The 27,653-nt window shown below is 38.1% G+C and overlaps 1 protein-coding gene across 1 annotated transcript in view; it reads right to left on the bottom strand.

The window, feature by feature from the left end:
* Positions 1 to 27,653, bottom strand: part of LOC135082479 (fatty acid synthase-like) — a 36,112-nt gene that overhangs the window by 3,218 nt on the left and 5,241 nt on the right. Inside the window, exons 9-35 of the mRNA XM_063977275.1 lie at positions 27,100 to 27,286; positions 22,400 to 22,562; positions 21,658 to 21,827; positions 21,036 to 21,187; positions 20,459 to 20,642; positions 19,963 to 20,111; positions 19,437 to 19,621; positions 18,793 to 18,912; positions 18,590 to 18,699; positions 17,744 to 17,934; positions 14,407 to 14,573; positions 13,981 to 14,232; positions 13,513 to 13,630; positions 13,181 to 13,435; positions 12,595 to 13,026; positions 12,358 to 12,513; positions 12,028 to 12,143; positions 11,512 to 11,662; positions 11,189 to 11,360; positions 10,189 to 10,301; positions 4,097 to 4,252; positions 3,563 to 3,735; positions 3,043 to 3,192; positions 2,637 to 2,840; positions 2,365 to 2,473; positions 2,061 to 2,214; positions 1,750 to 1,900 (exon numbers count right to left, since the gene is read on the bottom strand). Of these exons, the coding sequence (XP_063833345.1) occupies positions 1,750 to 1,900; positions 2,061 to 2,214; positions 2,365 to 2,473; positions 2,637 to 2,840; positions 3,043 to 3,192; positions 3,563 to 3,735; positions 4,097 to 4,252; positions 10,189 to 10,301; positions 11,189 to 11,360; positions 11,512 to 11,662; positions 12,028 to 12,143; positions 12,358 to 12,513; positions 12,595 to 13,026; positions 13,181 to 13,435; positions 13,513 to 13,630; positions 13,981 to 14,232; positions 14,407 to 14,573; positions 17,744 to 17,934; positions 18,590 to 18,699; positions 18,793 to 18,912; positions 19,437 to 19,621; positions 19,963 to 20,111; positions 20,459 to 20,642; positions 21,036 to 21,187; positions 21,658 to 21,827; positions 22,400 to 22,562; positions 27,100 to 27,286 (4,640 nt within the window). The remainder of the gene's footprint in view (positions 1 to 1,749; positions 1,901 to 2,060; positions 2,215 to 2,364; positions 2,474 to 2,636; positions 2,841 to 3,042; positions 3,193 to 3,562; positions 3,736 to 4,096; positions 4,253 to 10,188; positions 10,302 to 11,188; positions 11,361 to 11,511; positions 11,663 to 12,027; positions 12,144 to 12,357; positions 12,514 to 12,594; positions 13,027 to 13,180; positions 13,436 to 13,512; positions 13,631 to 13,980; positions 14,233 to 14,406; positions 14,574 to 17,743; positions 17,935 to 18,589; positions 18,700 to 18,792; positions 18,913 to 19,436; positions 19,622 to 19,962; positions 20,112 to 20,458; positions 20,643 to 21,035; positions 21,188 to 21,657; positions 21,828 to 22,399; positions 22,563 to 27,099; positions 27,287 to 27,653) is intronic.

Here is a 27,653-nt window from a genome sequence, read left to right as displayed (position 1 = left end):
TGTCATAAAACTTTTCAAATGTCATCTCTTCCACGTTCTTTGGTCCTCTGTATTTCAAAATTTGAAGATATGGCTGAGTCCTCTTCCTGCACTATTAAAGTGGTTTTCTTTGATTGTTTCGATATCCTAAATCATCAATTTAGGAATTGTTTGTGAAAGCAGTTCTTTTTGAACACGATCTGGATCAGCAAAGAGATATAAATGAAGATTTTATGACATGGTGGACATGATAGGTGTTTGAGTTTCTTCAGTCACTTTTTCTTAGCATCAGCCGATCGATATGGTTATTTATTATTTATTTACTTATTATAGACCTTTTTTCTACATTATTTTATATTTCTACATTATAAAGAAGGTTTTATCTCTTGTGCAGACAACAGCATATCAGACTATACACTTGTATTACAACTAAATAAGTTACTACAGCGTTTAACTTGAAGTTCCGTCGTCTGTACATTGCCTTTTTAATTATCTTTACATTGTTCTCTTAAAATATTTACAAGAAAACGACCCAGCATCATTTTTTTCGGAAAATAAAAATAATATCCACTGTAAATTTTACTTATCCAACAAAAGTAAGTTAACTCAAAACACACTTCTCAAACAAAATAGGAGATAGTTTAAATTAAAACAATACTATTTAGAAACAGGGATTATCATACTGTACCTGATTTTAGGTGAAACGTGCAAAACTACACGTTTTGTATAGAATAACATTGAAATGAAATTTGTTCTAACAAAACTACGCCAACTAGAAATTCACAAGTTGATTCATCAAAACACACTCAACTCAAAATAGTAACAAAATATAAGTTATTTTATCAAAAAAAACTGGAACAAGTCATAATGTTCTGGTTGACTATTGCAGAACAACTCATCAATACTGTTACTACTCAAATTAACTCATTATATATATTCTGCTTAACTGTAACAAATCTAAATATCCGCGTTTTCGTTTATTTTAATACGTGCACTCTCTGATACTAACGAAGGTCAACTGACAAAACGCTTGTTTAGGTGGAAGGGGTTGACAAGCGTTGATTCAACAAAAGTAAGTTAACGCCATCTAGCGGCAAATGGATCAAGGCTTTATTAAACCTGTTATGTTGGAAAGATGCGTATGATAACCGAGTATTTGAATATAAGCATAAGTCAAAATTGACAATTTTTGAGTTGTCTCAGTTTAGATCTAGGTGTGCGAATGAGTAAGTAGGTCATCTTCATAGGAACGCACGGGCACGGTTTGTATGTGAGCGCGCCAACACGTATGCGGCGCAATTTAGCGGTGAGGTGCGCCGAATTTTGTCAGTAGTTATGTGCGTGCGCGCCGCATACGTATTATTGGCGCGCTCACATACTAACCGCGCTCGGTGCGTTTCTATGAAGATGACCTACTCATTTGTATTTACTCTGGTAATATATTATTCATCAATGAGTTACTTTATTATAATAAAATTCTCATGAGCTCTCATCATCTTTTCAACCATAATATTATTATGATGGATGAAGGATGGATGGATGAATATTAGTTGTGATGAGCATTTTTATGCATTTTTATGTAAGTGTATTGTATTTGTCGATGATACTGAATAAACATTTTTTCTTTCTTTCTTCTTTCAATTTCAAAAATTGAGATTATTCAGAAAATTTAGTATTTTTTTCACAAAAGTTTCGCCTTGAAATTATTTATTGTGGAGTTAGCTATCTAATCATAATTATTCATGATGAATTGATAGGCCATCTACTTACTGTTTCATGCTTAGCAGAGGGATGTCGTCTGCGGACAAGCACGTGTGGTATTCATCCTTGAATAGAGCAGCAACGTTCATCGCCTTTTCTTGGCCCACACCAATGTCTCTTAGAATTGTAGTGTCTTCTACATCCCTTTTAATTTTTATATCTGAATAAACATACAAGGATATTAATTCAACTCTAATATCTACAGTAGTTTTCTCATTATTCTAGAATCAAGGTAAGTTGGATTTGATATCGAAATCTGTTTTCAAATTACATAATATTAGGTACTAGCGGTAGTACAGTTAGCTGACAACTATGCTTACCAGCTGTAGCGACTATCTTTTGCAATAGCCCTAGTTTTTCGTCACATCTAAGATGCGCTTGAACAACGGTTATGGGTGACCTCACTGCGTTTTCCAAAGCATCCAGTGCGCTGCTCCAGGAAACTGCCATCTCAGACTCATCTGAGGCATTCAACTGCGAAAAGTTGAAAGCGGTATCATCATCATCATCCCCATCACCATTAACATCATCATCTTTAGCTATCAGATCAAAACTTGTTTTGAAAAATTATTTTTAAGTTGTCGGAGTTGGAGAAGGATAACGTCAAAAGGTAATAAAACTTACCCTGTTTATTTTTGGTAGTGAAATTTTAGTAGCTGGTAAACGGGCTTGCTCCCTCGAAATACAGGTTCGATTCCCGAACTCTTTGTCGATACTCACAATGGCAAAGTATCTGCAAAAATATTTGAAAGCGATCTTATTACATACCTGCAGCCCGTATTGAAACGATACTCAAGTTTAAATCCAGTCTCAAGAATAGATTTAATTGTGTGATTGATAAAAACATTCAAAATTCAAGATTTGAAGATGCTGAGAAGAGCAATGAACATACTCACTTTAAAGACAAACATATCTTCCTAGATAAAACATCCAACGCACTCAAGATTTCTTGATTACTTTTCTTCTCTGTTGTAGCTACGAAGTAAATACCTTCTATTGGGCCTTTGCTCACACAGTCTTTCAACAAGGTATGAATGTTTGAAATTCCGTTCAAAGCCACTGTTGAAGTCTGCACATCAATGTTTTTCTTTTCCCAGAATCTACAAAGTGATTAAAACCATGATTCACCAATTACTCCAAGGCAAACATTTCTCTTGCTATATTAATGGGACTAGTCCCCGTAGGCTTGCTTATACACAGCACATAAAAAGCAATTTAATACTAAAATTGATTAACATACATAATAATTGATAGAAAATAAACCCAAAGGAGTTTATCTTAACGATTGATTGGTTGACTTACTGTTTCGTTAAAACAATAGAAGTAGGAGCTGTCGGAAGATGTAGGACTATTTTCTTGGCTCCACGCTCAATGAGTCTTTGAGCTAGTTGCAGACCATGATACTCGTCATCGCAAAATACCAGATGGGATTTATCTGGTGAACAGGTAATTCTGAAAAGAGAGAATATTATTTGATAACTTTCACGACGCCACCATCCACTCCCAAAGAGAGGAATGTATGGTCAACACCAGCAAACTCTTCTATATGTCATTAAGTCTCCACAGCAGAAGCACGAGCACGACCCTGAATTTACCAGAGTTACCGGAAGAAGATTTAGCCAAAGCTCCTCACGCTGGCCAGACATAGCCTTGCAGTAGCCGTACTTGGGATGATCAAGTGGCCGGTGACCGGTTGGCCGTGCCATGTACCCTTGGGGAGACATCTCCACGTCAATAACTGGCCGATATTGTTGGAGGCCAAAATTCACTGTAAGATGTTGTGCCGTCAAGTAATTTGTTGTGCTAAATTACTTTTAATTACCTAGGATGCGCAGTCGGCGTGGTATCAGCAAGTCGCAGAAGCACGCGTCCGCGGTGACCGCTCGCTTCCAGCAAACGCAACGCACGCGCCGCCTCGTGTGGAGGGTAGGACACGCGCGTCAGCGGACGCACGTACCCTCGCGAGATACCCTCACTCACGAGTAACTGGAGTTTCTGTACAAGAAGTTTCAAAGGCTCTACCATTAGACTTGATGGCGATGTAATAATTCTGGTTTAAAACACTTATTTATTACTAAGGAAATATAAAATTTCTTGACACTGGCTATTGTGTAAGTAGGCAGACAATTTACAGTACCTACATCGAGTTTTTTTAAACATATGGCATCACCATGTTGTATTGCGACAAAATGTATAGCCTAAGAAGCTGTAATCACATAATACCTAATAGAAGCACTACTGCTGTAACCATTGAAGTACCTACTACGTAGTACATTATAACTCAATGGCTGTAAGCTGTAACTAGCCAAAACTTATATGAGTAAAAGTTGTGCCACATACAAATCTGTCTACTTACTTTCATATTATCAAAAATGTTATGCGTAAACATTGACGAGAAATTAACAGTTATGTAGCTCCGATCCCCGAACAGGTGGGACATCCCGAAATTGAAGTTCTCATCGATTTGGGTTTCCAAAATGACAGCCAGGCTTGAAGTGGATCTGATGGAAGTCTGAAAGAACAGATGTAGTTAGATATGATAAAATAAGTAACATGATACATTACAAAATACTCTACTTGATAGGTACTATCACTAGAACAAGAAAATGGAACAATAGGCCAGTAGAATTAAACACAAAAATGAATTAAATCGGAAATAATTCCTATAAAAGATTTTATTGCTTTATTGGCTTCCAGTGCCGTAACTAGGGCGGTGCCAGCGGTGCCCAGGCACAGGGCGCAGACCCTGGAGGGGCGCAGAAATGACCAGACCAGTATCTAGTTTTGTTTCATGCATGGTAGTTAGTATGTACATTTTGTTTTATTGCGAATATGGTGTAGACGCGCCCTCTGTACTATCTATATCTATATGGCATTTTTCAAGCGATCTTGAAACAACAACACTTGTAAAGGTGGTTTTATATTTGTCTGATGTGTCGTGACGTGACGACGTGTCAGAACGGTATCGGTTTCATACATTTAGTACTAGCTGGTGCCCGCGACTTCGTCTGCGCAGGATTAGTATTTCGAACAATATGTTTATAAATTGTAGCCTATGTGTTATTCTGATGTATAAGCTATATTATTGTAAAGTTTCATTAAAATCCATTCAGTAGTCCCACCCAATGTTCGGGGATTCCCCGATACATCGAGAATCACGCATTCAGATAGCCGCAGTGTTGCCTGAATTTGATTTATTATTTGTTATAAAAAATGAGTTTTAGCCAATGTTTTTCGATGCTCAAAATTTCGAATTTAGGTAAATCAATTGTATTCATTTTCCATCCATGAACAACGTTAAACAATCGCTCCGCACCCCCCCCCCCCCGTAGAAGGTTACTTTTTATTCAAAAAGGTTACATTTTTTTATTTCTGGTAATTTCTGACAAGAGCATTTTTCAAGGGCGCAGTTTTGAAAGCTCGCACCGGGCGCATAAAAGGCTAGTTACGGCACTGTTGGCTTCATTGGTTGCCCATTAAGACTTTCCTAGGTTTTCGACTTCGACGGAGTTGCGCTTATGTGGTGGGGGCCCCCGAAACAGTGCCGTAACTAGGGCGGTGCCAGCGGTGCCCAGGCACAGGGCGCAGACCCTGGAGGGGCGCAGAAATGACCCGACCAGTATCTATTTTTGTTTCATGCATGGTAGTTAGTAGGTACCTACATTTTGTTTTATTGCGAATATGGTGTAGACGCGCCCTCTGTACTATCTATATCTATATGGCATTTTTCAAGCGATCTTGAAACAACAACACTTGTAAAGGTGGTTTTATATTTGTTTGATGTGTCGTGACGTGACGACGCGTCAGAACGGTATCGGTTTCATACATTTAGTACTAGCTGGTGCCCGCGACTTCGTCTGCGCAGGATTAGTATTTCGAACAATATGTTTATAAATTGTAGCCTATGTGTTATTCTGATGTATATAAGCTATATTATTGTAAAGTTTCATTAAAATCCATTCAGTAATTTTTGCGTGAAAGAGTAACAAACATCCATCCATCATCCATACAAACTTTCGCGTTTATAATATAAGTAGGATGGTAACGTTCACACTAGTGCGTAACGTGTTGTGTTGTGATGGCTTATGTATGGAACCGATACAGTTCTGACGCGTCACGTCACAACACATCAGATAAATATAAATCCACCTTGTCTTGCTCGCAATATTACATACACAAACAAAAGTACCTATACCGTAACTATGAGACAATTTCTGTCTATATTCATTTGGAGGGCGCCACTTCTAACTTAGAAGTTCTAAGCAAATCTGTCAATCTAGCTGAGGAGATGTACATATAGTTCACGTTACGCTGTCATTGCTGTCAGCCACATTCATTGGTCCTCCCTTTATCTTTGATTTTATTCATTAACTACGTGCGGCGTTACTGACGCACTAGCGTGCGAGAGATAGATAGAAAATTTATCGTTCGACAAGAGTGAAAAGGATGACTTACAAAACTAAACGATTCACAAACGTTCCATTCTGCCGCGCCGTCCCACCCAATGTTCGGGGATTCCCCGATACATCGAGAATCACGCATTCAGATAGCCGCAGTGTTGCCAGAAGGTTACTTTTGTAACCTTTTAGGTTACTTTTGAACTGCATTGGTTACTTTTAGGTTACACTAATGAAAAGGTTACTTTTAGGTGATTTTTCAGAAATTGTAGAATTAACTTTTACCCCTTTCAGACCCATGACGAAACTAAACAAGGTAGTAATAAAAAAACTCGATATTCATTATCTTTGGGGATCAGATAAAATGAAAATTGAACATTTTCAGTGGTACTATGTTGTTTTCATGATTTTTCAGGGGGCGTACAATTGTATCATCGTGGGCCCAACTCATTCAAAGTTACTATACAAAATAATTTGATTGGAGGGCATTTAATGCAATTCATAGTCCCATGAACCCCAAAGATTATTTTGATTTCATTAGATCTACATTGCGATTTCATTTGCTGGCCTTTTTCGGCCATTTAATATTGCTCAGCAGCGTTAGCAAACATTACAAACAGATCGGCATTAAAATAAATTTCTAAGTACTCCGCTAATGATTTGGGCTGTTCATTACTTTAATTATCTTGAGCTTGACTAGTAGTCTTGCCACGAAATCTTTTTTTTTATCCATTTGCCGTCATTTTGATTGGGGGTTGCATTCAAAGATGAGAGTGGAGCATCATTCTTGGAGGAGTAAGAATCTTTTAATCTTGCACACATGCCCCATGAACATCTTCCATATCTTACTGTTCCAGTAACTCCCCAATTGTATCGTAATTAAGGAAAAAAAATTCTCTAGCCATTGCAATGTAGTATGTAGTTGGGCCCGCAGTGATACAATTGTGACTTTATACTTCTGTGACACTTTTTCTTGAGAATTAACCAAAAATATAAACAAATTTATTCACTGTTACGTAAAACAGTTCATAATTAACTATAAATCACAATAATAACATAGCAATGGCATAATTTTAATGTAATTAGAATCACTCACACGCAGCGATACCCTAAACAACAACAACGGCAAAATGAACCCGTTTTAATTTGAATTTCGCGGCGCTTGCTGGCTATCTTACTCACACCAATAGATAGAGCATATCCGTCACAATTGTGCGGCTGTGGGCCCGATCACTTACGTCTTAAAATACCGCCAAAATTTTTCTTTAAACTAACGTCACAATTGTGTTCGGCTGGGCTGAAAGGGTTACAGGTTATACAGTAAAATATTAATAGTGACAATTTAAAAATTATGTCATAAACTGCATTTAAACATGAATTTGATTTATTATTTGTTATAAAAAATGAGTTTTAGCCAATGTTTTTCGATAGTGAAACGCAAATCCATGAAACACGTTTTTATACGACCGGTCACTTTTCGGTCTTCATGGAATGGTCAAAATTTCGAATTTAGGTAAATGATTGATGATCAATGAGGATCAGTAGGTACTGTTGTAGAAAATTCAATAAAACTAGTTAATCTTTAAGACATAAGAAAGATATGTATATCTTTTTGAATTATCCAAATCGGACCATTACTTACGAAGATAAAATATTAAGTAATAAACATAGGCCGTTTTTGCCGCTAAAAGTCAACGTACGCAGGGCCGCGTGACGTCATTATATCCGAATCATCCGAATCGAGCGCAGCCGGCGTACTATTGGGATGGAAAATATTTTTTTCCAGCTAAACTGTCAGTTTTAGAAAAAAACTTTTAATAACGTTGAAGTGAGGTTACGTTGTAAAGGGTGTCCAGCGAGAATTTTCCAAGTTCAAAATTGAATACAAATAAAACCATTTCAAAATAGAGTCTAATGCGGATTTGAAATACGTCATGAGTCACTGGTCGGGAGCCTACAGAGCGTTCGCAGTTGAGCATTATTAGAGTATTTGAAATGTATTGTCGAATGATCAATGAATGTCTGATACCACAACTGCAACTGAATCCCGGTCAACTACGTAACTCTATTTCAGCAAAAAGGTGTCTCACCACACACGGAGAGTACCTCGATGGAGACACTGAGGACTATTTTTTTTTTCAAATAAATGATCAGTAAGTAAAAGTTTACAGCAAACAATCCTTAATAATTCAGGTTCTGAAAGAAAATATCCGCCGTGAAGTTGCAGGAAAATTATTAACGCGATTTGCTCTCGCATAGTTGCGAATGTAAGGGTCCGGCTGTGAGAGTGCCTATAGTAAAACGGGCATCATTTAAAAGACATTGCCTATAAAAAATTAAATCCGCATTGTTAAACTTCAGTTTGCATTAGTAATAAATAATAAAAAATCATTAATTTATTTGTTGAATACATTTTTGAAGTTGAAAAATTCCCACTGGATAAAGGGTGCTTTATTTCTTCTTCACTTCCGAATATTTCAATATACACCGGAAATAATATTCTACTAAGAATTCATAATTAATTTTTTTGTGTCTTATTAATGCCGGTTTTCTTTAATCAATCCTTATCAAAATCAACTGTAAAACGTCATTATGTTTTTGGTCAAAACATTAACGGTTTTCAAAGTTTTTACATAATTTCAGATTGAAATTTGAGAGTTGAAGGTCATTTTCGTTTTCGTTTTCGTTTTCGGCCGAAAATGAGACTGCAGCCGAAGCTTCGTTTTCGTTTTCGGCTGAAAATCCATATTCGGTCGGACACTAATTTTTTTATATTTCTGGTAATTTCTGACAAGAGCATTTTTCAAGGGCGCAGTTTTGAAAGCTCGCACCGGGCGCATAAAAGGCTAGTTACGGCACTGCCCCGAAAGAAGCGTTTTTTCGGTTTTCCGGTTATACCGCGTAAAGGACTTACCCTATCGAAAAGTGGTCTTCATGACGGTTGAAGGGCACTTAATCCTGCATTATATAAGACCTTTATATGTTTTGGACAAAAAGTAAGTAAGTTTGGACAAAGTAGAAAATGATCGAAGTCGAAAACCTAGGAGAGTCTTAATGGGCAACCAATGAAGCCATTAAAGTAATAAAATCTTTTATAGGAATTATTTCCGATTTAAAATCTAATTCTACTGGCCTATAACTAGCTAAGAATCAGACTAAAGTGACATGCATTGAACGAACGAAATTGGTCATGATTGTGATTGTTTGTAATATTTAGAATCGAGGTTTAAATCTCGATTCTCACTAAAATGCTTCAGTTCAGACTGAAAAGTTCTTAACTGTGGTCAATTTATTTATGAATCTTTTATTAAGTTATGCCTTAGATCAGTGTTTTTCGACCTGGGGGGTCGAAAAGGGCCTAAAATCTACCTCAATAATAAAATCAGTAAAGTTATAAAGTTATAGATTTGTCCGAAATCTAATTATGCAAATGCATTAATGTTGTATAGATTGAAATTATTCGGTTCCTACGACATCATCTTTGTAACATTATACGAGAAATTAATGAAAAAATAAAAATTGGCCAAGTGCGTGCGTACCGTAGTTGTTTCAGTAGCAATAAATTACGTCCAACTCGAACAAAAGATGGCACTTTTAACTTTAATAATTTGCAAACAGATCCCTAAATTAGAAACCCCTAAGACATTTTAAAGGACCTATATAACGTTACCCCACTCGTTGGTACTTTACATGTATGGGAGCTACAATAAAAAAATATATTTTTCAAAATTTTATTTTACCGTTTTGTCGGCGTGATTAATATTAATTATACATATCTCCACAAAATTACAGCTTTCTAGTGCTAACAGTTTCCAAGCAAAACCTCGGACGGACAGACAGACTTATCGAAACTTTAAGGGTTCCTTGTCAGGACTACGGAACCTTAAAAAGCGAGCGGTCAGGGGGTCTCATAATTATTTTTCAAACTAGGGGGGGGGGGGGGGGGGTCGTGTCATGGAAAGGTTGAAACACTCTGCCTTAGATCGTTTTAGTATTATCTTGAGCGTATGTAGTGTTCAGGTTTTTTCAGAATTCAGGTTCAAATGCTTACATTTCTTAGGTCTCCCTTGACACAGTTGATGACAAGATTGACGCCTTCACCTTTAGTGACGGACAGCACCATATCGCCAAAGCTGTTGTCCCGGGAGTTTCCTATGTGGTCCTCTGAAAAAGAAAAAAAAAAACACGTAAAGAAATACTTAGGCTGGAATGCGCCATCTTACTTTAAGGGCTCCTGCACACGACGCCGCCACCGCGCCGCGCCGTCGCCGCCCCGCTACACTGTTTATACGCGCCGCGTGAACACCGCTGCCGCGCCGCCGCCGCGCCGTCGCGCTTTTACTCGGTGCGTATGGACAGTGCAAATGTGCGGCGACGGCGCGGCAGCGGCGCGGTAGCGGCGTCCTGTGCAGGAGCGCTGACAGTAACTATTTTTTTTTTTTGGGATGGACTGTCCCGTTTAATCGCGCAGGAACAGTAACTATAATAATAACCGGTGTTTTTGTATGGAATTTGACGTTTCTTAAAGTCAAAGTAAGGTGGTGCAACTCAGCCTTAGCCGTGCCTTAGTGAATAGGTTAAACGATATGCAAGACTGTGATTTTTCCTACCCACACAGGAAAAGCTTCATCACAGGTTGACGATGGAAGCCAGCTTCATATGGAGCTTAAAAGCTTTAAAAGAGTCTGATATAATAGTGTAGAATGATCTTAATTTCATTTTGCACCACATAACATGTATTTAAAAACGTGATAAATAAATAAATAAAAATCCTTGGACAACATTTTACACTGCGCTCCTAATCCCAAACTAAGCAAAGCTTTTACTATGGGTACTAGACAACGGATATTTAGGTATAAACATACTTAAATACTTTTTTTTGTAAATACATACTTATTGTACATAGAAAACACCCAGTCCAATACAAACAAACAAGTTCATGCACACAAATGTTTGTACTGTGCGGGAATCGAACCCGCTACTTACCTCCGGAATAGTAGTCCGTTTCGAACCACTACACCAAACGGCCGACTGACTGATAAAAACCTTACCTTTCAACTCGGGGAACAATCTCATAAGCAAGCGTTTCTTGTGCACATCGCTGACGGTGGTAAATACTTCCAAGCCGTTCGCGAGTGCGATCGCGATGGCGGCCTGTCCCAGTGCGCCCGCGCCGCCATGGACCAGGATGCTCTGATTCGCGTATATCTTGCATCTGATTGCCTGAAAATGTTCCATTAATCACAATTTATCTGATTCAGTTGCATGCATTCAAGAAACCACACTCAACTGGTTTTATCAGGACGCTAGGCAAGTACCTACATAAATAATAGCCACTCTATTCTACTAATCGCTGCAAATTAGGCATACTTACAAGGCAGTAGAAGGCGTGGGCATAAGGCAGCGGGACTGTAGCCGCCTCCTCCATGGTCCAGTGGTCCGGGACTGGCCACAGCAGTTGCGGCAAGCCTTTAAGGCGCTTGCTAGCGGACCCGCTCGGCACTATGCCCATTACACGCACTCCTCTGAAATGAATGATAGTATTTACTTGAGTACCTATAGGGTTCAATCAAAGTGACTTGTTTACACGATACGCTGAAAACCAGGGTGGTGGAAGTAGTTAATGTAGTTAAGAATAAGAAAAACTTTATTTGACAAAAAAAGAAAATAAAAAACAGAACAAAGGGACTTAAAACTAGAAGAAACAACATAAAAAATTATGTAATGCTGAGAGAGATAGTGGCATTGCCCACTTCTTCTTCTTCTTTTTCTGGCGATCTACTTGTGTACATGTACCTATAGTACGGTATCTACATAATGTGCCTTTGTGATATCCTATTCTATTTAACTTACTCTTTTTTTCTGATGATATTGTCACAAGTCTACGTACCTATCAGTCACTCCGCTGAAGTCCATCCCGTAAGAATTCTGCACCTCGCTATTTACAGTGGGGAGCACGCCTATAGCTTTCTTCACATCGTTGTTGTTTAGACCGGCGAAGTAAACCTAAAGTTGAAAACTTGTTAAGAATATTATTTTGCTAAGTTGGAAAAATGTGTTTTTAAATCACCGGATTGAGCCATCTTAGACGCCTTGAGCAGCAGTCAAAAACCAGTTGTGACTCCAGTTGTTTCAATAGGTTAAAACAAAACATCACAATTTCCCCTATTATTAAAAGCAAGCAATGAATTACATTTTGTTTTGAAGCTACAACTCATACCGTTACTCCAATCCCAGGACTGGAAGGTTCTGGCACTTCGAACCAACGTAGGGAGTTGAGGTCGCCAATATTCTCACACTGGAGGGCCACATTGCGGTGCACCACCCTGGATCCCTCCACCGCCAGAGGAATGTAGTACACTCCTCCCCATATCCCCTAGAACATCAAGAAAAATACAATTATAGTTAGTGGGATTTTTTCCTTTTGCTTGATGAAATGCAATGCAAAAACACTCACGTTCTCTAGCACGTTAATTGCTAGATTTAGATCTGGGATCATATCCATATTTTTTTCTTCAGCGATTTTGTGGTTAACCATAACCAAATAGACATGGTTATGATGGGAATCTTTTCTCCATTTGCTGACCAATTCCTTGATTCCATCTACAGGTGGATATGACGTAACCACAACGAGTTGCTGATTTGGTTGTAAGTTATTTCTTGATGATGATAGTAGAGCCAGATCGGTGTGACTTCGAACTGTGACGACTTTTCTGGAGGTCGGTTGTGCTGCAGTTGACCAACGAGCTAAATTCAAATAAGTATTTCCAATTTTGTGAGAAGATACGACCCGATAGAAAGGTGAAAACTCAGCGTCGAAGGTGGGACTGTTTTCCGCGACCACTATGAATGATTCTGGTGGCAGAATTCCAGCTAGAAGTTGTAACATCTGAAATGAAATGACGCAATGTTAAATGGAAACGGCATTGTCTATATTTCACTTTCTAGTCGCCTATATCTTTACTATTTGGTAAAATTCGGCCCATGATAGGTTGCATAAGAAAAAGAGCTAAATATTTAGTGTTAGATTTACCAATACTTACATCAGTGTCTAACATCAGTCGTTGAAGTAAAGTTACGCTGACGTTCGGCATTCTTTTCCCTTTTCTTTGTTTCAGTTTTAGATCAGTTATTTTTTCGTACTGTATTTTAATGCCCTGTAATCCTTCGTCTATGATATTTCTCACATCATTTTTAGTATCGTGATCAGTATCAGTGAGTACATCAAGCACTTTTATAACGTCTTTGTTATCATTTTCTGCTACTATTTGTAGAAGGATTTGTAGCGAACTTTTCACCTGGTAAAAGATTCAACATTTACTTGTAATTTTTATTGAACTGACGTCAACAATAATAAAGTGAATTAGTTACTTACATCAGTCATGTCTAATTGGAAACGCGGGACAAAAGTTAATGCGTTGAGTGACAACTGTTCTTTTTTAGATGGAGGCAAATCCATAAATTGTATATTTTTCATTGAAACTCCACCGCAGCTGAAAACAAACAATACTGATGAAGATAATCACTCTTCAATAGTTAATTGATAAGATAGAGTAGAGCTCTCTGAAATCAGAGGTTCTAGGTTCGGTATCTAGATGGGACATACATACATGTAAGCGAATGAGAATCGGATTTTGGTTGGAATAAGTTTTTCACCCACAAGGTGGACCGACGAAGGTAGCAAGAAGGCGCAGGATGCAGGCCGCTACCAACCGGGCGATGTGGAAGTTATTGGGGGAGGTCTATGTTCAGTGGACGATGTGGACGTCCTGTGGCTGTAATGATGATGATGATGAAGCTTTCATTTACGTCAGTTTAACTTTAAATGTAATTATTATTGTACCTCGTAGTAGAATTTACTTCATCCACCCTTGCTCTCATCAAATCTCCATCACCACTGGTTTCTTCAGTAGTATGCTCTTTAGTATCAATTGTGATAGTTCTTATGTAAGCAGGTTGTGATAGTCCATCGCGTTTTAGTCTCAAAGCATTCAATTGCAGTAGACCATCGATAAATGTTACCCAATTTCCATTCCATTTAATATTGGCTTCAGTGAAAGATTCATTCGCTTCTTGAATACTCTGGAAGTCATCTCTGAAATAGCCGAAAAGATGGAAGTAAAATTAGCCCTCAATAAAGATATTAAAAAAATCTGCTATAACTAGGTCAGGTACATTTGGGTAGTATAGAATTCCAAAAAACTGTTTCACCAGGTATATTTTGTTACAATGCTACTTTAAAACTTTTAAGTAAATTATGATACTTTACTTGTAACAATATTCTCTTTCATTAAGCATTTGATAAATGTCTCGGCAGCTGAATATCATGTCCTCTTTTTTGGTTGCTATGCTATGTTCTGAACCCATGATATGCGAATGTTTCATTTGAGAGGCAAAAATAAATCCAGTGGCTACTTTTGAAATACCATCCATTACCTGAAAACATTTTAATCAAATTATACATATTATTCTTCTCACATTTTTCTAACATTGGCGCTACTGCCTATTGCTGCGAACAATGTAGGTACCATTGGTAGGTACCCACGTTGGTCGGGTCGTCAGTACGTGAAGATCCCAACGTTGGTACCAATACCTACTATTTTCTAGATTTAGACGAGTGGCATTGGAACCAACGTTTGAGTCAATATGTGGAGCTGGTCTTATGTAAAAGCTTCATGTATGATCTACTAGCTTTGCGCCCGCATTAAATTTTGTCTGTCACAGAAAAACTTTATCTCGCGCGTCCCTGTTTCAAAAACCGTGAAAAACTATCCTATGTCCTTTCTCGGTACTCAAAATATCTCTCAAATTTTATTGAAATCGCTCGCTTTCATCGAAATGGTTTAGGCGTGAAAGCAAGACAGACAAAGTTACTTTCGCATATATAAGGTGTTATTTTTTGTACTGATCATACTTTACCAACGCATCTAATAAAATCATACAAATACAACCCAAGTGTTTTTAAAAAAAAATTCAGGCTAGTTTTTGTTTTTACTTTTCCTAACAAAAAAAAGATATTATTTTTACAACCATCCTGTCTTCACTCACTGCCTCTCTCTCTTTCTTTACTCATTTCATTCATACGAGTACGAACAATGGCCGCGCGCATTCATTCAACGTTCACACACATAAAGGTTAGATTAGACCTACGTTACCAAAAATTATCACTCGTGAGTATGTACGATGTTACGTCATGTTAATAGGTACTACGCGCTGGGAGAAACAAAATCTAGCTACATAAGTAGGTAAATAAGTGTATTTTCATTAGTGTAATAGCGGGGGACTTTTCCAACGAACCGAGGCGAATCATCCGCGTTAAACTAGAAATTTAAAAAAGGATAGAAATTGGAATTCAATATCTACGGTTTCGTAATGCCTACGCAATTTATTTAGAGACGTAATAAAAAATTGATAGGTACATACCTATTACTACTTCGCTTCGCTTCAGTGGAAATGCACCCTAATATTGAATATGAATAGGTGTTGTAAATAAAACTCACTGATCAATTTTCCTGGTTTTAATTCCTAAATTATGATTTGCCATCACACTTTAGATTCATTGATTTTACTTATTCACACATTTACCTATTTTGAATTTTGTTATTTAAAGTTCCTAGGTTATTATTACACTAATCACAATACATTTTGAACGTCAAGCCTTTGTTGAATGTTCACGTAAACACTGTCTTGCACTGTCTAATCTAGCCACGATCGAATTGAGGTAATGCTTTCGGGCTGCACACTTGCTTGCTGTTCACTAGACACCACGTCGGATGTTGTATTCACAATTCGCGCACTAACTTTTTTACGGAAAAAGTCCCTTTCGCGTAAACAAGAACTCATCTGTCCAAATCACACTGTAGGTATGTACCTAGGTAGACTTCCGCAATAACCATCGATAGAACTAGGTCGCGGTCGTGGCCCTCTGGCAACAACTCCTTGATAAGGCATTCCGTATTTTTACGCAAAAGCCGCCGTCTGCGGCGCTCGCATCTGGGTACCGCCAGCACTGTGCCGGTGATTGAAATTGAAATCCAGAACTTCGTCCTCGAAGCGCACGGAATCTCGTCAAGTCAGGATACGGCTGCGCTCCCTGAAGCGCTGCGCGGCTCCAAACAAGCAAGGTATGAAGGTTTTCGACTCGTCAATGTTTCTCGTCGGCCAGTTAGTGTGCCCGAAACATAATTTCACCTGCGTTTTGTTATTGATCAAGCGCGGCATTGTAATAAATCACACATACACTGCAATACGTTTGGGCGCATTGGACGGACTGGGACGATTATTTATGTTTTTGCGCTCCCGCATGCCGATCGGCGGCTCGGCGCGGGCTGTGGGCGCGGAGCGACTGGCAGCGATATCAATATGGCCGACTCACGCGGCGCGGCACGTGGCAGTGGTCGTTGCCCTCGGCCGGCTACTACGATAGTGCGTACAAACGAATACTCACCGCGCTCAAAGGATGATTTATTTTTTATTTTTTTCGAAACATTCTTTGTCGTTTTACTCGAAAACTAGCCTGAATTTTTTTTTAACCCTAGAGTAGTCGCGCCTTTCCGTGAAACGTGAGTGCTCGCGTATGAGCATTTTGCCGCCCAAACTTAAAGTCCGGTTCTGTGTCAAATAACAGTTTAAAAATATGAAAATCAGTTAAAAATGATAGAATAAAGCATACACTATTAGAAAATAACGTTTATTAAAGATTTGTGGTTAAAATTTAAAGAAAAAAATATATTTTGGAAATGTTAGGAAATATTTATAGAAATCTTAGAAACACTATTGTTTTTACCTACATACATCATCAAATATTAAACTTACTAGCACACTTAAAGGTTTTCCTTACATATGACATGTGCTTCAACAAAACAGGCCTGTCACATGTGCATTTAATGTGCGTTGCACAGTAAATTTGCACAACTATTGCACCTTTGGCACATCATCTTCAGATTCTGCCGCTGATTGTTCTATAACAGTATTGTTATGACTATGCTTACCTTCTTTATAACTTTAGTAAACATTTTCCACTAATTTTAGTGTACCAGCTTCTTCGAAATCCGACATCTTCCTTGTTTTTTAATTTTTTGTATTTTACGTGAATTTTACCGAAAACGACATGAAATAAATTAAGCACTAATAGTAATTATCAATGTTATGACGTCATTAATGTCAAAACAACATTATACACAATGAAAACTAATAATCTTCCAACTACACTAAAAACCAGACACACAAATTTTACTTACGTCAGTAGTCGCGCAGTGAGCAATTTGCCGCAAAACGTGACATACGTTCAACAATCGTTCTCTATTGCGGTCACCTGCGCACTACATTTCTTCTAATTTCTAATACATGGAGGTGAAGTATGGGGAGGCAGCTACTGAAACGCTTGACTTTAACAAACGCATCGTGTAGAAAATAACTCGATTTTTTTGCAGAGGGCGGCAAAATGCTCATAGCGCGAGCACTCTAGGGTTAAAAACACTTGGGTTGTATTTGTATGATTTTATTAGATGCGTTGGTAAAGTATGATCAGTACAAAAAATAACACCTTATATAATTATTACGAGTAGTATAGATTAGTATAGACTAAAATAATAAAGAAAACTCACTTCAAATCGACCAGTTCCTCTATGAAGAGATATCTGTAGTTTTAATGGGGTCTGATGATTAAGAAATGGTTGGACAAATAGTTCGACTGCGTTGAATTTCACTGACATTTTCTTCTTCGTTTCCCCAGTAAACATCGCTAAAGTGTCCCACACTGCGACCAGGGCCGCCGCAAACGGATACACGTTTCGTCCTTAAAACACATTATCTTTATACTGAGGTGAAAAGGTTTTCGGAAAAATTTTCATTGAATAGTAAGGTAAACAACTGGGGTCCGTGGCCGAGTCCCCCAGTGTTCGACGCACCCGTGGTGGATGCCCCCGATTTAAATAAATTTAATATCATATTTTTTTCGGCTTTTGCACTAAGTACAGTCAACGAAAAAAGTTTCACAAGCTAATTATTATACTAAACTATGCATGTTTGACGCTATTTATGCAATCTGGGAGCAAAATTTTAACCCAAAACCAGCAGTAGTAAGAAGCAAAAAACTTTTGTAGGAATTATTTTCATTTCATTAGATTCATTTTTGTGTTTAATTCTACTGGCCTAATAAATATTTATTCGTTTATAAACATTTTTGTGCCTGACGTACAGTCATTTGATTAAAAATTGCTTCAAATCGAATTTAACTGACCGGGGGCGTCGACCACGGGTGCGTCGAACACTGGGGGACTCGGCCACTGACCCAACAACTGCACGCATAAAGATTTCACGAATGCTGCTGAAAAAGCCACTCTTGTAGCGGAGTAAGGTGAAGTTTAGAGAAAGAAGGGAATCAAAGCCTCTAAAAGAGTGTTTCTTCTTGCATATTTCACTATTCTAGGAAATCACAAAATTGGCCTTACCCCTGATGACATTTCCTCGTAGATAGCGATGTTCTTCATCAAATAGAGTAATAACGTACTTGGTTGCTGCTGCTATATTCCTACGAGCTGATATGTATAATGGGAGATTCCTGAAAACATTTAACACACCTGGTATTAGAAGAATTAGAACCATAACAAAAAATATTTAAGTTTATTTTAGGTAAAAAGATAGCTCCTCTTACCACTTCTCGCTGTGCACCCATTGCACCAAATGTGAAAGAAATGGTGTTCCGGTTGAAACAGGGAATTCGATCTTTGGGTACAGAACTTGCACTTTCGGATTGTACCCTTCCATAAACAATCTGTAAATGGGAATCTTTGTTTCAATTTAGCCAGAAGTAGGTTATTATTATTTGTGTAAGATTGTAGAGCTGTTTTTCAGTGAAGGATGAACAACTTACGGTTGCCGCCAAATATTAGGACTACCATTCGATAATTAACAAGGAGGCATAAACTGCCGATGGATTTTAAAATAAACTTGCTTACTTACTTCATTTATTTATACTATTAAGGCTTGGTTGCACCATCTTACTTTAACTTTGACAAACGTCAAAAATCTGTCAAACTCCATACAAAAAGCACCGGTTATCGTCATAATTACTGTCAAAATAAGATGGTGCAACTCACCCTAAGTCGAGCTTGATATTTTTACGAAATATGTAATATACATTATATTATTATAGTAAGACAAAATGTGAAACTTGAATGGACAGATAGACTGAAGGGTAGCTGACAGTGTCTGAAGAAGCGGCTTAAGCCCATCAGTGGATTGCTCCAAGCTGAAATGTTGAGGATGAGTTGACTGGTAGTGACCAGTCACACTTACTTTCCAATTCCCTCCAATACCAATAAATTATTATCTGGATGTCCACGCCGAGTCAGAGTAACGTTGTTGCAAGTTGATGGAAGCGAGCGTTTGAGGATCGCTTGCAGTAGTCCGTGAGGAGCTATCTCCACCAGAACTGCATTGGGTGGAATCAGTCGGGATGTTTCTTCAAATAGCACAGGATTCTAAAATCGTCAAAATGACAGCATATCAGACTAGGTATAAATTTTTGCTGGGAAATCGCCCCTATAACTGTGTGAAATGTTTTTTGATAATTAGATTGACCATAACAATACCACCCGAATACCTACTTAGAACCGTCGTCTTATAAAAATATAAATTACCTATTCTCGTCTTATAAAATAAGTTAGTAAAAAACGCTTAATCGAAACATATTAAGAACATAGCTATTGAAAGAAAAGGGTACCTACGAGTACATTAATCTTAACAAAAACAAGAAAAAAAACATCTCAAAATTTTTGTCTACGTTTCCAAATAATTTATTTGTATAAATACTGTTGCTCACCAGTAAATTGTTAGTATGGTACTCAGCAGATGAATACTTGGCAGATGGTTCGCCCCATCGTTCCTGAGGAACTGATGTAGAGAGCCATTTTTCGCTCCTTGGCTTCGGGTTTTTCATCACTTCTGTTAAATACTTGAATAAGGTTGGCCCTGGGAGGTGTAAACAATAAAGAACAAAAATTATCTATTGATAAAATACCTAGGTACCTAATAAGGTTGGCCCTGGATGGAAGTTAAAACAATAAAGAACAAACAATATTTATTGATAAACTAACTACCTATGGCACTCCCGAAAAATTAATCACTTTTCTGATCTTGACTAGATGGTGCTGAAACTCTGGTTTAAAGAATATTTATTCTCATAAGAATATGTAATCCACTTGAAGTTCCTACTTACTCATAGTTTAGTTTTACAAAGATAATATTACTGTCTGATTTGATTACAATAAATTGTAGTATTTTCCAAAGTTTTTTGAAAAGCAGATATTTGAGCTTACCTGCATCAGCGACGTACCGCGAATGGTAGGCAATGTTCGAACAAGCAACCTCTTTAGCGAAGATTCCCTTAGCAGTAAGAGAAGCTACGAACTCCTTCATCACACCAGCAGGCCCTGAGATGGTGCTGGACTCGGAGGAGTTATGGCAAGCCACTTCTATTTCTGCAGGGAGCATCTTCACAATCTGAAAATGTTTACAAAATCGGGGCTTTTATGGTCGAGTTTTTTGCAAAATGAAATTTTAGTTCCTTTAGACCACTGGTTCTTAACCTTTAAGTCATGATGGACCATTTTACCAAATTGCTGTCTTGTCAGGGACCATCTCCTAATCATAATCGGTCAAAACTTCAAAAGTAAACCAGTTTGACTGCAAAAATCAGTTAAAAGTGGTTTTGACTAAGGCGTGCAAGTGCACTTCATGGACCACTTGGAATGCCTCCAAGGACCACCAGTGGTCCGCGGACCACCGGTTAAGAACCACTGCTTTAGACAATTTCTGTTAGAAACAATTTATGAAATTACATCAGCATTGAAGTATTTTCGTTTGAAATTATTGTCGAAAATAGTGTTTTTTTACCTGCTGGTACCCAAGACCCACTGCCGCCATGGAGCCATAGATAAAGGGTGTTTCTATGGACACCAAGCCCCGGCTGTAAGCGGACAGGATCATCTCCTCTGCGGTGATACAGCCGTCGGCGTACGCGCATCCTACTTCTCCGACGCTATGACCTATTTAAGGAGTTTAAAAAAATCCATAATACACTAAGGAGTTTTTAAAAACATTTTGATTCCATACTAATCCCACCAATCTTTTTTAATATTTTCAAGTACAATGTCGTCAAGACGGACCGTAAGGTCTAAACTCAAAATAATGTGGCATTTTCGTTTCGCTATCGTCAAAATGCGAAGGGTGAAAAATTCACTGTTCATTACTTTTTTGTTACACAAACCTAGTTCTTGTAAAAATGAAAATTCATGCAAGTGAAGCCGCGGGCAATAGTAAATATTCTTCAAAGAAATAATCTTCATTTTAATTAATGTATGCAGATTGATTTGAAATAACTAGTATTATTGTATTCAAATGTAGGAAGGCGCTGGATGCAGGCGGCTACCAACCGGCCATTATGGAAATCATTGGGGGAGGCCTATGTTCAGCAGTGGATGTCCTATGGCTGAAATGATGATTCAAAAATTCTTACCGATAATTTTATCAGGAACAAGACCTAAAGCTTTCAATACATCAGTCAGGCCTATTTGTATGGCAGCTATCCCGACGAAGGAGTGCAATATGTTGTCGAATGTGGTCTTGTCAGGAGAAGTTATTACGTGGACTATGTCAATACCTTTAGGCTTTAACACTTTATCGCATCTGAAAATGAGAACCATGATTAAATTTTGATCTTAGATGTATTACTATCCATTTCTGCTCTAAGATGTTTTTATAGTTCTGTCATTGTTTCTGCTAGATTAATTTGCCTACCCTAATATCACTCATTCATATTTCAAAGATCCCACTCTAGTAGTTATCAGAATTAAATAAAAAACACATATTGAATATTTAAAAAGCGAGAGAAAGAATTTTGTGACATTCTTTGGAGGACTTACGTCCTATATTTGCTGAAATGATGATCCCACTAAATCATTTTTCAGTAAAATGTTTTCAAGAGGAGACCACGATGGCTCGCATTGTGAAAAAGTTATCAGATCTCATGTAGAGCCAAGCTTTTAACTCTACAAGTCCTAACTAAGCTCTTAGTCAATATTGTGTGGCTTTGTCATTTCGCTATCGTCTATGGTCAAACCGGCTGGTCTGATAATGGAGCCGGAAGATAGCCATAAGAACTATTTGATAAAACAACGAAACGTGTCGAGAGTCGAGAGAAATTCTTTTTAGAGCGTTTAAAAGGAGCGGTTTTAAAAATTAATTTCTTGAAATCGTACCTTTGTATAGCCTCGCTGAATATGGGGATGCGCATGAGTTGCGCGCCCATGCCGGCCCACTGTGAGCCCATGCCGCTGTACACGAACCACAGCGGCTTTTTAGCGGCGTCGAAGTACTCGCACTTCTCTGTTATGCTGTACGTCTTCAACTCCGCATTCGTGTCTTGAATACCAAAAAAATAAGTAAAAGAACTAAACAACTAAGAAGCTTTACTGTAAAATTCATCAGACTAACAAAGCTTCTGAGTTGAAAACTTGGGAAATTCACTATTTCGTCTACTAAAGAAATGAAATAAAGAAATAATCTGCATTATGCAGTAGGAATATTGTAGATATACTTGATAATAAATAGATATTAGATAGCTACAGTAATACCCAACAACATTGCTTCAGCAACTTAATCACAGGAGATGAATCAACCATTTCTAAAAATGATTTTCGAATTAGTACACAAAGAATTGGTAGATGGGTTTATGAATCATGATTCTATGATAGTCGTCATTTATTTGATGACAACCAGCCCCCGTACTCCCAGCACCGTATCACACAAGGAACAGGACTATTCCCACCTCTCGTTTCCACCGCTGCAATTCCTGTGTAGCCAGGATCTGCAGCTTGACCGGCATTAAAAACCCAACCAGTGAAGCTCAAGTTTGTCCCGGGGGAAAGTTAAACTGTCATTGGACCCGCAACGAAATTAATTAGAAGAACATAGGAGGAGTTCGAAGTTAAGGTTGGACTTCCCTCCATTAATAAATGACCATCTTACGGTGCAAAACAAGAATCTCCTATCAAAAGCGAAGGCCCTAGGAAGAGAGTCTAATTTTCAATTCGTTTGGGTAAAACACTGCAAGATAATGGCCCGAAAGTCCCCTACCTCTCCGATAATTACTATAAAAACAGAAAGAGACCTTTCAAAAATAAAATAACTTCATTAAAATTTAATTTAAGTATTATGATATCATTATTGTTTACTTTTATAACATTACGTTCGAAGAAGCTTGAAATAACTAAATATTATTATTGTCTGCGGGCCGGCGGGTTGCGCTTGGGAGCACCTGACTTGCAACTTAACTTCGATGGGACGGTACTTCGTGCGTTCGTGCGATTTGTTGTGAGTATTGTGCGTGTTATAACTGCTACCATCCATACCGTAGTGAGCGCTAACGTCTACTCATTAAGGGTCATATTCGGTCTGCGTCTATGCGCGTTGAGCCTAATTTCGCTTGCTGTTCGCTCGGCTGAGAAATACAAAATTACCTTTAATTTTTATCTATACTCAATGTTTTCTCGTTCATTAGTTATGATCACAGTTCAAAACATTATGGACTTGTATTTTTATTGGAATGACCGTCGTGCGTCTGGACCGAGTATACGTGATTATAATGTGATTAATTACACTTTGAGTGACCGTTTACGATATTTATGGATTCCGTCAAAAAATTTAACGTACTATGCATTTAGTTTAGACGTTTTTAAAAATAAAAGAACTAAATTCACTTAACATTTATTACCAAAATACTCGAGGACTACGTAGTAAAACAAGTGATTTTAAACGTAGTGTTTGCCTAAATTCATACGATGTTATTGCGCTAACTGAGACTTGGTTATTGGATGGAATATACGATAATGAGCTTTTTGATGGACGTTATTTGGTGTTCAGACGAGACAGGGATTATGCCAAGGTGGGTCAAAGTCGGGGTGGCGGGGTACTTTTAGCCGTTCGTCGCGAGTTTACCGTAATTGAGCGACCAGATTGGTGTAGTACTGCCGAAGACCTGTGGTTAACTATTATCTTTAACAATAGTAACAATAAGCAGACTTTAATTCATATTTGCGTACTATATCTGTGTCCTCAAAACAAAGGTTATTCTTTTGATACTCAATTAAAAAATTACTCAGATAAAATGGTTGAAGTGTGTAATTCACGACCGGAAGATAAGTTTATTTTAATGGGCGATTTTAACCTGAGCAACGTCGATTGGATCCAAGACCATGGTGATCTATCTCCAGTGGGGGTAGTTGGCGAACATCAGGTAGACTTTTTTGACTCAATCACATTATGTAATCTAATTCAATTTAACAACAATCGTAACGTGAATAATCGAGTCTTAGACTTGGTTTTCTCTAGTTCATCCCTGCCTCTCTCGGTGCAGTGCTGCCTCGATCCACTTGTACCTGAGGACCCCCACCACAAATCGCTGGAGATATTGGCAAATCTCTCTGTCCCACCGTCTCTTGACTCCAGACCTAGACGTAAATACCTGTACAATACTGCTGATTACGAGGCTATATCATTTTCTTTGGATGAGACGAATTGGCATGATTGTTTATATGGTGTACCGCTCGAGAATGCCGTGAAGTTGTTTTATGATAAGTTATACACTTTGCGTGATAAGTACGTGCCTGCTAAAACCATCATTACACGCAGATCACCTCCGTGGTTTAGTCCAGCACTCTTAAAAGCTTTAAAAGAGAAACATAAATATTTTCGCAAATTTAAAACATATAATAACTTACATGATTATCAAACCTTTTCTTTATTAAGGAAAAGAGTAAAAATTTTAGAAAAACAATGTTATGACACATATATTAATAAAGCTGAAACTTCTATTATAAATAACCCAAAGACATTTTGGTCCTATATAAAAGCATTAAAAAATAGCGAATGCTCTTTTCCGGCTTCAATGATCTATGAAAATAGATCGGCGGATTCAGGGGAGGCTATTTGTGAACTTTTTTCTACCTACTTTCATTCAACCTTTTTAGGGTCTGAAGCTGGCACGTCTTGCACTCACGTCATATCCGACTCTTGCCCCGACACCTGCTGCAGTATAGGTAATGTTGAGGTGGATACAGATGATCTGCTCAAACTATTAAAGTCCTTAGATTTAACCAAAGGTGCAGGACCTGATGAAATACCACCCATCTTTATAGTAAAATTAGCTAAAAGTATGGTTGTACCGATTTCTATATTATTTAAGCGTTCATTGCTTGAAGGTATTGTTCCGAACATCTGGAAATCTGCTTTCATTACTCCTATCCACAAAAAGGGCAATAGAGGCGATGTTAAAAACTATCGACCCATATCGAAACTATGCATTTTCTCGAAGGTTTTTGAGCGAGTTGTATACCAGCAACTTTACTCCTCTCTAGCGCCGTCATTTATACCACAACAACATGGTTTTCTTAAACGTCGATCCACAGTTTCGAACCTTCTGCTATCCAACGATTTCATAACGTCATCTATGGACTCTGGTGGCCAGGTCGATGCTATCTTTACGGACTACAGTAAGGCTTTCGATCGAATTGATCACGTGATGCTTCTACAGAAACTGCAGTTGGCCGGCGTTCACGGTAACCTACTTAGATGGTTCGAGTCATATATTGAGAATAGGTCTCAGATAGTTGTTTTGAACGGGTACAAATCTAAATGGATGTCTGTCCCATCCGGTGTGCCCCAGGGTTCACTTCTTGGCCCCCTCTTATTTATTATATTTGTGAACGATATAGGTAAGTGTTTCCAAAACTCTGAATTTCTATTATTCGCGGACGACATGAAAATACTTAAAAAAATTGACAATTTAAATGATTCGATGTTACTACAACATGATTTAGTTCGTTTTCAAAACTACTGCATCCACAACAAGCTGGATCTGAATGTATCCAAGTGCCAAGCTATTACTTTTACTCGAAAAGCTAATACAACCAAATTTAATTACACTTTTAATAACCATAGTCTAGCTCATGTCGACCATATAAGGGACCTGGGAGTGATCCATGACTCGAAACTGCTGTTCGATGGACATGTGGATTATATAGTTAAGAAGGCCTCAAAGGCTCTTGGTTTTATTATGAGATCATGTGCACGCTTTTCCAATCTAAAACCTATAAAAATTTTATACTGTTCCTACGTTCGTAGCATCCTCGAGTATGCGTCTCAGGTCTGGAATCCCCAGTACAAAGTATACTGTAACCGAATTGAGTCCATCCAAAGAAGGTTTTTAAGATACTTGCAGTTCAAATCTAAGAAGCGCGATGTAGACTATTATGTGCGCTGCAGGAGGCACCACTTTATTCCTCTTGAGTTGCGTAGGACGGCTGCGGATATCACTTACTTAATGAACATATGTAACGGCCGTGTTGATAATTCCCAACTTTTAAGTAATGTCCGCCTACGAGTCCCCAACAAACAGAATCGAAAGCGCCCCTGCTTGCACCTGCCGTTGACTCGCACGAACTACCGTCGGAACTCGTTCTTCTGTAGGGTGGCAAATAGGTTCAATGAGATAGTTAGCGCTCACCCGCATGTAGACCTATTTTGTACCAACCCTACTGCTGTAAGAAAACTGATTGCAGGTGATTTCACGCGTCAGACTCGTCGACCTGACGTATAGTCAAATTTCTTCGAACTTCTTTCTATCCATTTTTTCTTTCTTTTTCTCTTTGCTTCTACGTATTATTAAAATTTGTTAAATTTTATACCCCTTGGTTATATAGAGGTGAAAACTATAGGCTTTGACCAACTACACTGTATCTATGCAATTTATATATTTGTAAGCTGTTTGTTTTCTGAATAAAACAAAATAAAATAAAATAAAATAAAATAAATTAAAAAGCGGATGACAGGTGACAAACAAAGGTTCACACAAGGGAAGAAGAAGGATCACACACACAGAATATTATTCAACTTCCAATACCAAGTATAGTAAATCCTCTCCCAACATGTCCACTGATGCCCGTGCAATGGATATTGTGCAGCAACGCTAGCTCTTCAGGGTCTATCGGGCGGCTCTTCAGGTCATCCAGTATCAACTGCACTGCTGACTCTTGTCTTCCCGAAACTGTTACCAGGTATGGGATACTGGACTTGTATTTGCTTGGATCCTGAAATAATACAGAGCTACGATGCAGTAAGTTTTTATCTTTGTGTCGTTATCATCATCATCATCATTTCAGCCATAGGACGTCGACTATTGAACATAGGCCTCCCCCAATGATATCCATGTTGATCGATCTTTGTGTGAATGTGAAAAAATGAAGTGCAATTTTTATATTTTAACAGGGTTCCCATTTGACTGCAATTTGCTCTTTACTTGTCTCTTTATCTTTTGGACTCTACCAGCACTTCGAGAAAAGCTGAAAAGAAAGGTTGCTTTCCCTTTCTGAAACTTAAGACGGGTTTATAGAATCGGTATCCTACCTTGTTTTATTAGACCTTAATTAAGTCCTAAACATTCTGCGTTGACTATTT

Source organism: Ostrinia nubilalis, chromosome 21 (assembly GCF_963855985.1).
Source record: "Ostrinia nubilalis chromosome 21, ilOstNubi1.1, whole genome shotgun sequence".
Taxonomy (NCBI): Eukaryota; Metazoa; Arthropoda; class Insecta; order Lepidoptera; family Crambidae; genus Ostrinia; species Ostrinia nubilalis.
This window is presented reverse-complemented; position numbering and strand designations above follow the sequence as displayed.